This window comes from Bos javanicus, chromosome 10, assembly GCF_032452875.1.
Source record: "Bos javanicus breed banteng chromosome 10, ARS-OSU_banteng_1.0, whole genome shotgun sequence".
Lineage (NCBI taxonomy): Eukaryota > Metazoa > Chordata > Mammalia > Artiodactyla > Bovidae > Bos > Bos javanicus.
Window position 1 is genome coordinate 86,651,430 of NC_083877.1, and position 15,207 is coordinate 86,666,636.

At 39.3% G+C, this 15,207-nt stretch overlaps 1 protein-coding gene across 24 annotated transcripts in view; it reads left to right on the top strand.

Moving 5' to 3' along the window:
- Window positions 1–15,207, top strand: part of TTLL5 (tubulin tyrosine ligase like 5) — a 318,832-nt gene that overhangs the window by 66,577 nt on the left and 237,048 nt on the right. For 18 of the 24 annotated variants that reach the window (XM_061429505.1, XM_061429521.1, XM_061429506.1 and 15 more), the window contains exons 14-18: window positions 406–467; window positions 1,933–2,027; window positions 4,524–4,565; window positions 14,010–14,123; window positions 14,378–14,469. In XM_061429505.1, the coding sequence (XP_061285489.1) occupies window positions 406–467; window positions 1,933–2,027; window positions 4,524–4,565; window positions 14,010–14,123; window positions 14,378–14,469 (405 nt within the window). The remainder of the gene's footprint in view (window positions 1–405; window positions 468–1,932; window positions 2,028–4,523; window positions 4,566–14,009; window positions 14,124–14,377; window positions 14,470–15,207) is intronic. The other 6 variants (XM_061429509.1, XM_061429520.1, XM_061429523.1 and 3 more) reach the window with 1 other exon arrangement.

The window sequence follows — 15,207 nt, forward strand, 5'->3', positions numbered from 1 at the left end:
CCTTCTCTTGCACATGAATGTGATTTGATGATCACAGCAGTAAAAAATAATTTGGATGATGGGCATGCTCATAAAAGAGCATATTAAAAATCTGAACCTCTAAAATCCACAGTGATAATACAGCAGTGTTCATGACCCTGTGCAAACAAGACCTTCTGGAATAAAAAGGTTGAGTGTCAGTGGGTCAGCGCCTTACAGCTGGGCCTGCCTTACAGAGGATGAGCTTGACACCAGGCTTTTATGTCTAGAATTTTTGCCCAGATTTTTCCCCCCATGGATTTGATGTACTTTAGTGTTGCTCCTCACTGACATTTGGTAGCTCTTTTATATTGAGGGCTGTTAAGGGCAGCTATTCTCTTAACCTATAAAATTATCAATTGCTCTTTTCTTTCTTTATTCTGTTAGTGATGCACCTCTGGACCTAAAAATTAAAGCCAGTATGATCTCAGATATGTTCACTGTTGTAGGTGAGTAGTATTCTTTTCTGAAGACTCATAAATGTGAAGTAGAGCATCCATTTTGTCAGACTCTATATGTGTTGCCAACTGGCAGTTCCTCAGCCATACTGAATGTTTTGTACTCAAAAATTATATTTTCAGGGAAGTGTTTATATGTTTCTACACCCCCTGGCTCCTCCTTCCTGAGGCTGAACCACAGCTAGGGCTGAGACCTAATTCCTGGAGCACAGGAGTCATGAGCTGAGGAAGAGAATTAAGCGAAGATCTGGAGAAAATAAATTTTGCCCTGAGATGATATAGTGAAACCCACTGAAGAGGCTTTGTTACCAAGGAGACTGGCTATGTTTCTGCTATGCAGTCTTTACTGGTGTCAACACAGTCTTTTCTATAGTAGTTATAACTGAAGCAAGCCAAGGAAAAAATCCCTTTGTGAGTAGATAAAACAAAACTTTGAGATGGAGATGGGCTGCCAAGTGGGTATGTTGTGGGTTTAGGGTTGTTGTTGTTGTTTTAAGTACCCCCAAAAAACACATAATAAGACGCACTTGAACTAGCACTTGATGTACCAGCAAATGCTGTAAAACTTTGCTCCCCCTTTCTCCTTGGATGAGAATCTGCTTCTTTTTAGGAAATAAGTGAGATTAGCCGAAGCCTAATTTCTTAAGCCCTGGAGAATCTACAACGTGTATTTTGGAACTTGCCAGTAGTAGACCACTTTCTTTTTTTTTTTCTTTTTATTATTATTATTATTATTTTATATATTTTATTTTATTTTTTAACTTTGCAATATTGTATTGGTTTTGCCATATATCAAAATGAGTCCACCACAGGTATACATGTGTTCCCCATCCTGAACCCTCCTCCCTCCTCCCTCCCCATACCATCCCTCTGGGTCGTCCCAGTGCACCAGCCCCAAGCATCCAGTATCGTGCATCGAACCTGGACTGGCGACTCGTTTCATACATGATATTATACATGTTTCAATGCCCTTCTCCCAAATCATCCCACCCTCTCCCTCTCCCTTTTAGACGTTCCAGAAGTGGATCCTATAACAGGACAAGACCCCTCACTTGCTTCTGGATTCTCCTGGTAAAAACCAACACTGTTATTTTCCAGTCACCATCCAGGAAGCCACTTTAAAATAATTTGTCTTTATTATTTTTTTTTTAAGTGAACTTTTACTCTGAATGTCATCGAAAGTCTCCATCTCTTTGTCCATCAGAATCACATTTCGGTTCCCAACAGGGAAGGCTGACTGATCTGCATATTTTCCTTTCTTGTTCACTCCAGTCGTGGTAGTTCAAAGTTCAAGTGGAGGATGTGTATGGGAGAGTCATGCCTAAACCTCTTCAGGATGGAGCTCTATCAGATTTATGGCAGTGAAACTGAGCTTGTCCATCGAAAGGAAACGTGCAGCTAAACCTTCTAATTTCTTAGCAAATGGCAGTTTTAATGTTTCCCGTTCCCCATTCAGGGTTTGTGTGTCAAGATCCTGCCCAGCGGACATCAACCCGGCCAATTTACCCCACGTTTGACTCTTCCAGGCGAAACCCTTTCCAGAAACCTCAGGTAAGCAGTTCCAGCAACAGAAAGCCCCAAGGAAGCTTATTGTAAAGTCGCAGCTGTTGTCAGTAAGTGAGCTGAAGCACTATGATTAGAAGGTCACTTACAGCAGGAGAATTGGGGGACCATTCTAGACAGGAGGCAGTTATATTCAGCCATGGCGAATAGCTTACGCTTTTAATGCTTTCAAACCATGTTACTTTCTGCTTTTTGTCTTTCTTTTCTTTTGGCTTCCTTTTTCATTATCTTTCTTTTTTCTTTCTCTCTCTTTTGAAAAATTGCTCCCAGTCTTTCACATTGATATGCTCATAAATGAGGCACAGAGAGGGATTCTGCAAATTTCTCGTCAGTACTCTGCTGCATTCTTTATGATCTTCAGGCTAGCTTTGCAGAGAAGATGCTCAATTGAAATAATATCTTCTCTACATGCGATTCTCTTCACAAGGACCCTCAGTAATCATGAGGTGCTGATTGAATTTAAATGAGCTAAATGTCTGCAGAGAGCTTGGCGGGCATGTCTGAAACCTCATTTGACCCAGTGTTGCTCCAGTCTTTGTGTACTCTGCATTTTTGTTCCAGGTAAACCAGTCAGCTGTCTGATGGTTTATCCATTCCATCATCTGATCAGTCCCTGCCCGTGTAGACCCGGCTAGTTTCCACTTTTGTTTCTTTGCCTTTAACCTTTCGTCTTATCCAAAAGGTCCCCTTTCCTCCTCTCTTCCTATCTGGACTGATTACCTTACCTGCTCAGAAGTTTGGAGACCCTTTCTTACTAAACCCATTCCACTCTGTCATGGCCTTTTCTTTTCATTACAACATTATTTACTGGTTCTCAACCGCATTGTTTTGCCTTCGTTGATTTGTTGCCTTTAAATTGTCCAGTACTCCTCTGTGAGACTGTAAGCTCTTTGAAGGCAGAAACAGCTGCTATTTCTCCCCATTCCTCCTCTTTCCCTTATTTTTTCCCTACTGCGTTCATCCCACTTCCACTTTAGCCCTCCATCTCTCCCTTTTCCCCTGCCACTCCTCTTCCTTTTGTTTGCTGGTCTCATTTAGAGTACTGCTACTTCTGTTTGCTAAGCTTACATGCATTATTTATTCAGATAGCTTTTCATTAGAACAGGGTTTGAAACCTCAAAATGCGTCTGAGGATTGCAGAGTAAACAGGGCCAGGTATGATACACGAGTGCCGTGACTGCAGCCGAGTGGGTAGTGCATGCTTCACATTAACAGGGCAACTCTTACTTCTGTGCTTTAGCTGATCACTGCTGTGAGTTGTCAGATGTTCTTACTTTCTAGAGAAATCAGGAATCTTATTTTAAAATACTGACAACAAGTTCAATTAAAAAAATAATACTTTGCAGATGAAACATAGTATGTCGGTGAGGTGGATTTAGTTTGCAGGCTGCCTGTGACCTCTTGCTTTCAAATTATTCCCTATTAGTATCAGTGCTGTAGTATAGAACAAGGTGAACTCTATTTTAAGGGGTATTAGATTAGAAGTGAAATCATGCAGCAATGTTGTACTTGATCAGTTGTATGTGTGTGTGTGTGTGCGTGTGTGTGCTCAGTCGCTTCAGTCGTGTCCAACTCTTTGCAACCCCATGGACGGTAGCCCGCCAGGCTCCTCTGTCCATGGGATTGCATTGTCCATGGGATTCTCCAGGCAAGAAAACCGGAGTGGGTTGCCATGCCCTCCTCCAGGGGATCCTCCTGACCCAGGGATCAAACCCTCACCTCCAGTGTCTCCTGCAGTGCAGGTGAATTCTTTACCGCTGAGCCACTGGGGAAGTCCTGATCAGTAGTACGTTACAGGTCAAAGGGTTTTCTTTAACTTTTAACAGAAAAGTAGAGGGTTTAACCTAGGTGTACTAGGAGAACTGAATTGAGGCAATCACGCATGTTCCTTTAAATTGTTTTCTGCAGTATCTGTGAGTCATAGGATTGTGTATAAAATATTACGAATGTTTCTCTGCGGCTTTAACAGAGTTTCTGCAAGTTCCACTCTAGGAGTAGCTGTATGTCAGTCTTGAATGAATTGACCCCTTTTCTTAGCTTGCCTGTCAGCTTTTTTTGGTGACTTTGCAAATAGTGAAGAACCTACTCGCTGTGTGCTCTGCTAACTGGTAGGTAACAGCGTGACTTTATCCATGAGCAGTCCACAGGGTAATTACTTAAAGGCTTAAGAAGCTGTAGATTAGTTCCATGTACTGTGTGAGACCATTTTACCAGGTGGACTAATACCTTCAGGATCTTCAGTACGTTACAGTGGGATTGAGTTCTCAGTGGTGAGAAGGTGAAGCTGGAATGATTATACCACAGGAGAATGCGGTGTGAAAAATAATAAATGCTCTAATCTTTCAAGTGCAAAATATAGGGCTTTGGCTTTTGTTCTCTGCTTGGAGATTATTTTTTTCTTTTTTATATTAAGATGTAGGAGTTGGAAAATACAGGCATGTTAGGAGAAGATAAGGCTTTATTCCATTTTTCTGTCTTTTATAGCGTCCAGTATCTGCACAGTTTCAGTCATCAACCGTCAAGCAGGTAAGTTCTGGATCATGTGGAGAGTTCATTCAAACTTTTATCTCCATTCCCCAAATGGAAAGCCTTTTAGCTTCACCGTTTCACAGTATATATTTCATGCACCTGCTCCTTGAATAGTTTAACAATGTAAAATAGAATAAGTGAAAATGAATGCTGAGATCTTTTCAGATGTAGTATATAAAAGAGGTTGCAGGGATTTCTGAATCCTCTTTTTCTGATAGTGATCATGCTGTGATGGAGGCAGCTGAATCCAGATGATGAACACAGTTTAGAGGCATATCTATGGCTTTGACTAAAATATTCCAGAAAGGAAATATCATCGTTCACAAGTCACCTTTCATTTGTTCAGGGGTCTTATGAAACATACCCTTGTCAGGAGCTTAATGTTGGAAATGTTTTCACATTGGATATTGGGCTATATTTGTTTGTTTGTTTGTTTTTTAACAGAAGCCTTTTCTTAAATGTAGTGATATGTAGTCATGAATCTTAGAAACGCTGCCATCATTACTATCTTAGTTACTAACTATAGAATAAAGACAGAATATTTGATCTCAGTCTCTGAATGATCAGCATGTGTCTTCCTTCTGTTCTTGTTAGCAGTATGTGAGATACACTGTCGCTTTCCTCTATGCAAATTTTTTTTAGCATCTTTTTGAAGTGATAGGATAGTAGTGAGGGGACTGCTCCTGCTATTTGATGCGTTGATGTGAAGGATGTAGATGTTCCCATTCATAAATGCGTCACTTGCAATTATTAATCCTTCAGTAAAAGGCTCCCGTATATATTTATTTTGGCGTTTGTACTCTGATACAGATTCTTTCAAGCTTGGAAGCTTGAATTGTAAGTTTCTAGCTATTATTTTTGATAAAGTGATTTACATGGTATATATGAATTCAAGAAATGGAAAAAAAAAAAAGATCTGCTGTGTTGTCTAATACTTGGTAACTGATTAGCATAGTTTTGTAATACAAGTTTTGTTGTTTAACTGGTGGAATTCAAAACTCTGTAATGGTGTTTTGTATTTAGCAGGTACCTAAGTGTGCAAGCTCCTCTCCATGGCAAACAAAAACACAGACAAAACCCAAGGCTGTTGCTTTCAAAGACCTTATACTCTACCTATCTCTTGACCTAATCTCTTTAAGGAGAACATTAAAGTACTGTTTCATAGCTTCTGAACTTGACTCCAAAGAAGTGTCTTTGATATGGAATTCTAATCTTAATGTCCCATTACCCGTTTTAATTCTGTTCTACCTCTCTTGCTTGAATAGTCATAAGTTGCAAACAACCTATGGACAAGCAAGGTCTCACTGTAGTGGTTAGGTATTTCAGCACAGCTCACATGATACAAAGGCTTGTGACTTTACTGGGGCAGTCTTAAATGTATTGAATTCTTAACTCTTATTGTCCTTTGCAATGTTCTCCTGTGTCCCTGTCTTTCTGTTAATGAAACACTTTCAAGTCTACAATAGTTTCATCAGAGCTAAGTGAAAAAAGAAAAGAAACTTAGCTCTGGCCATTTAGACTGTAAACATTTCTTTTTTTGGTGCTGTCAGATTGTTGAAGATACATTTTTTTACTTGTTGTCTGATAATTCCTTTTTAATCCATTATCTTTTTCTACATTTCTCCCTTCTCTTGAAGGCCTATGGTTTAATATTTTTCACTCAACAGAAATTATATTTTAGTGTTCCAAGGCAGGCAGTATTGTTTTGTGGAAGGAACAGGGACTTTGAGGTCAGATAGACCTGGGTTCGAATTTGAACTCTGCCAGTCACTAACTCTTAGACCTTCAGCAAGTTCGTTTATGTCTCAGGCTCACTTCCCTCATCCATCAAATGAGGGTGTGTATTCAGTCGCTAAATTGTGTCTGACTCTTTGAGACCCCATGGACTGCAGCATACCAGGCTTACATGTCCTTCACTATCTCCCAGAGTTTGCTGAGATTCATGTCCACTGAGTCAGTGATGCTATCAAACCATCTCATCCTCTGCCACCCTTTTCTCCTTCTGCCTTCAGTCTTTCCCAGCATCAGGGTCTTTTTCAATGAGTTAGTTCTTTGCATCAGGTGGCCAAAGTATTGGAGCTTCCACTTCAGCATCAGTCCTTCCAATGAATATTCAGGGTTGATTTCCTTAAGAATTGACTGGTTTAATCTTGCAGTCCAAGGGACTCTCAAGAGGCTTCTCCCACTCCTTTCTTACCATAATTCCATTTGTGTTTTACACAAATTACATTACAAATGAGGGTAGTAATACACAAATGGAGTTATGCTGACAAAGGAATGATCAAACATAGGGAAAATACTTGGGATAGTTTTGGACACACAGATAACCCTCAGAAGATTTAGTCCCCTTCACACTTTCAAGTCCTATTTTGATTTTTCCTTTTTCCATTGTCAGTATCTGGTGTTATTTTGATATTCACTTATTTGTAGTCATGTCTTTTCACATTTACTATCGTCAAGAAATGCAAATCAACCCAATTAATTTATTATTCATCCTCCCAGACACCAATACATATTCTAAATTCAATTCTTAATCAGTACCCAGTCACCTCCTAATTTGGTTCACCTCTACTTATCTTACCTTATAGTTGTCTTTTAACTGTGTTCAGCTTTTATTGGTGTATTTTATTTATTATATCATGATACTGAGTCCTGATTGGAAATAAAACTAAAAGTAAAAATTCTATGAAATTTTCACAGATGCTTCTCTAACATCCAGAGACATTAAATATTTTTGTGCTTTTCCTCCTTTTTGTTATTTTGTCCAAAAATCAAAATTTTAAAGCATGTTTTAAAATAAAGCAGTCTCTGTACTGCTATTCTTTATGAACCCATTAAACTCTAAATGTTTATGGATTTTTTTCTTTTAATATTTGTTCCATTATTTTACTAGGGATTCAAGTTAGACTTACCAGGCGGTAATCACCAGGAGCATACTTCTTACATTTTTGAAGATTGGTACCTCATTTGTTTTTTTCTAATCCTCTGGTACCTCCTCAGTTCTCCATGATTTTTCAAACATAATTGTAAGTGGTTTTGGTAAGTTTTTTTGTTTTTAAAGCCAGTTCTGTTAATAACAAGATGCATGTCTCTCAGACCTGCTGACTTAGGTTTATTACACATTTTCAGATGCTACATGTCTCTTTCTTTTACTGTAACACACACCTGCTTACTTGCTTTCTTCCCTGCACCCCCCCCCCCCCCCCCCCCCCCCGTAATTTCTCAGTAGTGTACTTCCCGTTATCATTATATTTAAGACTTCTCTGTTAGCCATTTTTGGTCTATTTCCACCCAGATTTGTTCACATGTGGTCTTTTTTTGTTCATTTTCTTTCATTTGATATCAGTGATTCATTTCACTTCTTAAACTTGTCCTTCTTATTTTCTGGGTGGCAAGATGCATCACATATAAATTGATCTATTTCTAATCCATGTGTTTTTAACACAGAATTCCAAACTTTGTAAAATTGCGTTGGGAGATTTTTTTTTTTCTCTGCATGTGTTCTCTTTCAAACAGATTTTTTTTTTAACCCCTCAATTTTGATATCTTTGAGGATGCCTCACCATTTTTTTATTTTCTGCGTTCGTCCAGTTTTCTCCTAACTGGTACTTTTCAGTTCTTCCCCAGCAACAAAAGTTAGCTGTGTACGTGTTTCTTCCCTGGGTGTAGTTCTGTATCCTGAGTTGTACTAATGATATTTTAACAACTTAGATGCGTGTTGCATGGCAGAATTCTTACTGCGGCAGTTAAGTGTGTCTGAGAACCCAGTAGTTTAAATCTTGCGTCATCTAGCCAGAGGCAGTGGTTCTTTTTACGTTCAGAGGAGCCTTATTTCCTTAGTGTAGTCAGTCAATTCATTGCAGTATGTGGATTTATTCTATCTACTACCCGGAGAATGAAGCTGAGCTTTTGTGTCCAAAGTCAAAACCACAGAATGGCTTGCATTTAAACTATTTTGCTCTTATTTTTGACAATCCTGATGGCCTTTCAAGTCAGCCTTATTTCTTTTTTCTTTGCTTTTAATTTCTAAGTATCTCCTTGGTACTCATAAGCATTTTTCTTCTTTCTTTTTTTCTTTATTATCCTTTCTTCTCCCCTTTTTCTCTTACCTGTGTCTGTAATTCATTTGTTAAGGCTTCATTTCGTTAATAAGTATTTGTAGGTCTAGAATAGTAATGCTTTGCTGTTCCTGTATAAATACATTTCTCTATGAACCAGCACAACAGATATTATGTAGATTAAAAAATTGCTCTCTAATTTCAAATTTATTGAAAAGCTGAGGTTGGCAAAATATTTTTGACTTTCTAATTTGATTATTTTCCACTGGCTTCTCCAAAGACATAGGACACCTGGGTGGATGTTAGAGAAGCATCTGAGATACCTAGATTTCAGGAGCTATATCTTTTCACATTTCTCCCCCTCAGCCTTCTTCTTCTTCTTTTGTTTTGTTTTTAATATTTATTTGGTTGTGCTGGGTCTTAATTGTGGCATGTGGGATATTTCCCAACCAGGGATCGAACCCAGGTCCCCTGCGTTGGGAGCACAAAGTATTAGCCACTGGACCACCAGGGAAGCCCCCCTCAGCCTTCTTAATAGTTGACACTGAGATAAATGGGTGAAGAGATTAAAGGAGTTTCCAGCCACGTTTTTTTTTTCCTCTTGAAGTAGCATTGACCTTTTCTTTGTAGCCTTGTGGTATTTGTGGCAGTAAAAGAATAAAGACCTTGGTTCATGGAAGTTAACAGCTGGAGCATTCATCTAACAAGCACCATTACCCCCTCCTTTTTCTAACCTCCCGAGTACCCCGACCAGGAGCACCTGCTTGAATTCCTACACACCCCACTCAAATAACACTCACACAGGCATGCAGTGGCTTGAGTTAGGATTGTGTACTGTGAGTATTGTGAATGTGGGTCGGTGACAACTCTGAAAATGACTGGGAATGTTTTGAGGTGCTCATTCTTTGTGGGAGCAGGCTTAGATGAGTAGAGGAAGATTGCAGCAGCATCATAATAATCTCAATCTTTGGAAGCCAGCAGTATCACTCTTATCAGGAAGCAGTTCTACAAAAATGAAAATTAGGTCCTAGGAAAGCAAAAAAAAAAAAAGTTTAAAAAGATAAAAAAAGAAAAATAAACAACAAACAAGCAAAAAACCCCTAATAAAGACAAGAGGTTGAACAACAAAAACAAAAAAAGACAAAAAAGCAGAAAAAAAATTTTTTTTAATTGGTGGTGCTCATCAGATGAGTGACTTGATCAGTAGTGACTTGATCCATGTTCTTATAAATATGACGATTCCTTAAAACTATTCTGATAGGCAATAACTATTTCTTAAAATACTTCTATCAGTGACCTTGTAATACAGTTAATCAGCATTTTAAAGTAGCATTCTTTCTATTCTAAAATGCTTAATCTTTATTTTTATTTATATCATTAAAATGAATGCTTACTTCACATTCTCTTCTTTCATAATTTCAGAGGACTTTAAGATATCTTTAACTAGTGTGAGGTGATAAGGCAACTTGACTTTGGAGGTTTTACTGCCAGTGGCTTTCTGATCAAAGTCATGTTGTGACATGTGAGGTAGATAAGTCTTTTTGCTGCTGCTGCTGCTGCTGCTAAGTTGCTTCAGTCGTGTCTGACTCTGTGCGACCCCGTAGACGGCAGCCCAGCAGGCTCCCTCGTCCCTGGGATTCTCCAGGCAAGAACACTGGAGTGGGTTGCCATTTCCTCCTCCAATGCATGAGAATGAAAAGTGAAAGTGAAGTCGCTGAGTCGTGTCCGACTCTAGCGACCCCATGGACTGCAGCCTACCAGGCTCCTCCGTCCATGGGATTTTCCAGGCAAGAGTACTGGAGTGGGGTGCCATTGCCTTCTCCATAAGTCTTTTTAGGAAACAGTAAATAATGTGTGAAAATGACAGACATCCTCAAGACACCCATTTAATATTTTGGCTTTTCCAAATTATATGCTAAATAAGAACTCACACTTTAAAGATTTTTAAAAATGATTATATTGATTCCCTTCCTAAATTTTTAAACTTTCTTCTTAATTGCCCTGTAATCCCAACATGTGCTGTGTAATTCCAGGGATTAGAAGGGAGTTGAATTTTTTTCCCAAAATCCTCTGCAAATTTTAATTCTAACCATGGTTGATCTGTGTGTCAGCGCATTATTTATTTGTTCAGAAAATATTTATTGATCTCCTGCTCCATGCCAAGTAGTGTTCTAGATGCTAAAGATACCGCAGGAAAAGCGAAAGAGAGAAAAGTTCCTGCCTTCACTCATTGCTTGTATCTGCTGATTTAATGATTTTTCTTTCATGGATTTGCTTATCAGAAAATCTGTGTTTTATAACTCCATGCTGGTTTTGAAGATTAGTATATATTGGTCTCCCCTGTATCCAAAGATAAATCCAATCATGGTTATTTATATACAGGTAGACATTAGTCTGTATGCTACCATAACAAAATACCATAGACTGGGTGACTTAAACCACAGAAATCTATTTCTCACAGTTCTGAAGGCTGGGAAGTTCTAGGTCAATGTGCTGGCAAGATAGGTTTTGTTCTGAGGCCTCTTCTCTTGGCTTTAGATGGTCATCATCTTGCACTGTGCTCTTTGTGTATTTTCAGGCAGAGAGAGAGAGAGAACAAGCTCCCTGGTGACTCTTGTTTACAAGGCATTTATCTCATTAGACCAGTGCCTCATTCTCATGTCCTCACCTACTTACCTCCGAAAAGCCCTGTCTCCAAATACCATCACATTGTGTGGGTTAGAGCTTCAGCATGAATTTTGGGGCAACACAAACATTTAGTTCAACAATGAGTATTGTTGAGGAGCTTCTCTTGTAACTCAGTTGGTAAAGGATCTGCCTGCTGTGCAGGAGACCTGGGTTCAATTCCTGAGTCAAGAAGATCCCCTGGAAAAGGAAATGGCAGCCCACTTTAGTATTCTTGGTTGGAGAATTCCATGGCAAAGGAGCCTGGCAGGATATAGTCCGTGGGGTTGTGAGTTGGACACGACTTAGCAACTAAACCACTGCCGTTGAGTGTAGCTAAAAATGTCAAGAGTGAGTTGTCAAAAAGCCTTTCCATAGATGTACACAAAGAGGAAAATAAACAATAGTTTCTGACAGTAAAATTTCTCCTCTGGTCAGAGTTACTTCTTGGACTCTTAGAGAGACAAATTGCACCCCCATTTCTTGGATTATTCATTCCTTATTCCCACTTGGCTGATTTAACTTGGCTGATTTAGTTATCAGCCAAGTTATCAGTTTTTTTTAAATAATAGTTTATTTTCATGTTTCATACATCTGCCTTCCTTTGTTGCCTTTATATTTCTCTGCTCTCATAACATCACAATCACTTAAAACTTTCATTCTGCGACAACCTTCCTGATCATCATTCAGAAGCTGAAGTCACCCTGCTCATCTTTGGGGATCTCATAAGGAGCATGACTGACTGGGGTGCCTCCTTGGAGTACCCAAGGCAGTCATCCTAGATACAAGTCTCTTGAAGTCCAGCAGCTACAGTGTTTCTCACGTCATAGCCTTGCTCGCATTTCTTTTCTGCATCACTGATAACTCTCATCTCAATATTTACCCCTCAAGTTCTGAAACATCCTACTGTCCAACTTTGTCATCGGTGACATAGCAGATTGCTTATTGTTTTTCTGTCTTATGTCTCACTTTTCCTAGCTCTCCTTCCCGAGTGTTAAAAGAATATAGTGACTTCCTGAAATAAACACATATCTAATCTTCAGTTCAGTTCAGTCACTCAGTCGTGTCCAACTCTTTGTGACCCCATGGATCGCAGCACGCCATGCCTTCCTGTCCATCACCAACTCCTGGAGTTTACCCAAACGCATGTGCATCAAGTCAGTGATGCCATCCAGCCATCTCATCCTCTGTCGTCCTCTTCTCCTCCTGCCCCCCAATCCCTCCCAGCATCAGGGTCTTTTCCAATGAGTCAGCTCTTCGCATGAGGTGACCAAAGTATTGGAGTTTCAACTTTAGCATCAGTCCTTCCAGTGAACACCCAGGACTGGTCTCCTTTAGGATGGACTGGTTGGATCTCCTTGCAGTCCAAGGGACTCGCAAGAGTCTTCTCCAGCACCACAGTTTAAAAGCATCAATTCTTTGGCACTCAGTTTTCTTCACAGTCCAACTCTCACATCCATACATGACCACTGGAAAAACCATAGCCTTGACTAGACGGACCTTTGTTGGCAAAATGATATCTCTGCTTTTTAATATGCTGTCTAGGTTGGTCATAACTTTCCTTCCAAGGAGTAAGCGTATTTTAATTTCATGGCTGCAGTCACCATCTGCAGTGATTTTTGGAGCCCCCAAAATTAAAGTCTGACACTGTTTCCACTGTTTCCCCATCTATTTCTCATGAAGTGATGGGACCAGATGTCATGATCTTCGTTTTCTGAATGTTGAGCTTTAAGCCAACTTTTTCACTCTCCACTTTCACTTTCATCAAGAGGCTTTTTAGTTCCTCTTCACTTTCTGCCATAAAGGTGGTGTCATCTGCATATCTGAGGCTATTGATATTTCTCACGGCAATCTTAATTCCAGCTTGTGCTTCTTCCAGCCCAGCGTTTCTCATGATGTACTCTGCATAGAAGTTAAATAAGCAGGGTGACAATACACAGCCTTGACGTACTCCTTTTCCTATTTGGAACCAGTCTGTTGTTCCATGTCCAGTTCTAACTGTTGCTTCCTGACCTGCAAATAGGTTTCTCAAGAGGCAGGTCGGGTGGTCTGGTATTCCCATCTTTTGAAGAGTTTTCCACAGTTTATTGTGATCCACACACTCAAAGGCTTTGGCATAGTCAATAAAGCAGAAATTAGATGTTTTTCTGGAACTCTCTTGCTTTTTCCCTGATCCAGCGGATGTTGGCAATTTGATCTCTGGTTCCTCTGCCTTTCCTAAAACCAGCTTGAACATCAGGAAGTTCATGGTTCACGTATTGCTGAAGCCTGGCTTGGGGAATTTTGAGCATTACTTTACTAGCGTGTGAGATGAGTGCAGTTGTGCGGTAGTTTGAGCATTCTTTGGCATTGCCTTTCTAACCTTACATTGAAGTTATTTTCAGATTTTTTCCCCCATATTTTTCAAACTGTTAGATTTATGTTAAAACGAAGATTAGGAGTAAGTACTAGCTTAGGAAGCCATGTGGGTATCTTTCTTTTTTTTGTTTGTGTCTGTTTCAACCCATAGTGTTTTCGTTCTGTCCTTTTTTCTCTTCTTTGAATTTACTAGCTTTCATCTGTTTGCCAGGATTTCAGGCTAAGAGATGTATTACAGAAAGTGGGCTTTGGATTTGAGCTTATACATGTTATGAAACATAATGGTATTGAGGGACTGACTAGAGGGAAGTGAAGAAAGACGATGGCAATACATTTTCTTTTTCTTTTTTCTTCTCCCTAGCGTTCCCGTCCACTCTCCGCCAGTGATGCGGAAATGAAAAACCTTGTGGGCTCAGCACGGGAGAAGGTGCCGGGGAAGTTAGGCGGTTCTGTGCTTGGTCTGTCAATGGAGGAGGTAAAGATGACTCCATCTCAGGCCTTTGTGGGTTAACATAGGGTTCAGTGAAAACTAGTGATTCATAATATTCACGACAGTCCTGTCTTACACGGAACATGGGAGATATAGCCTCTCAAAAACAGCGTCTTAAATGGAATTAATTTCTTCCTTCATGCTTCTTGCATATTCTTGGGTCATAACTCTGTCCTGTAACCACATGGATTACATTTATCAAAATAGGTGCTCATTTTATTTTCTCTTCCTCCATGTAGATCAAAGTTTTACGGAGGGTGAAGGAAGAGAATGATCGGAGAGGTGGATTTATTCGCATATTCCCCACATCAGAGACATGGGAAATATATGGGTGAGGTGACTACCTTTTTTTTTTTTTTAATCTGTACTTCAGGTCCAGAGAATTGAATTAATTGTGATATAGTATCATCAGTGCTCTCCACTTGCTGCTTTTCTTATCTTAATTATTTGTAACAATAATGAATATTACTCCACCAGAGAACTAAAGCTTTAATGATAATTTAATCTACTTGTGCATCATTCCTCCCTTTTTGCTAGTTCCCTGCTTCCTTCCTTACTAGCCCTCTAACCTAGAATTAGATACTGTCCTAAATTTTGTGGTTGTTATTACCTTGATTTGAAAAAATTTTTTTTTACCTTCTGTAAGTGTACTTAAACAATATACTGTTTATTTTTAATCATTGTTGAGATCAAGTTTTCATGCAATAAAATGCATCCATTTTATTTTGTTTGGTGATGAATTTTGACTAATATAGCTATCAATTTCATCACCACAATCAAGATATAGAACATTACGTTACCTCCAGATGGCCTCTCATGGCCCTTTACAGTCAGTGCCTCTCATTACCCTGAGCCTCCAATAGCTACTGATTTGCTTTTTATAGCACTATAGTTTTTCTAGAATTTTATACAAATAGAATCATACAGTATATATTTTTCGATGTCTGCATTCTTTTGTTTGGCATAATTTTGAGAATTGTCCATGTTGTGTGAAACAGTGGTAGTTCCTCCCTTATCATTATTACATACCATTTCATTGTATGAATATAGCACAGTTTGTTTATCTCCT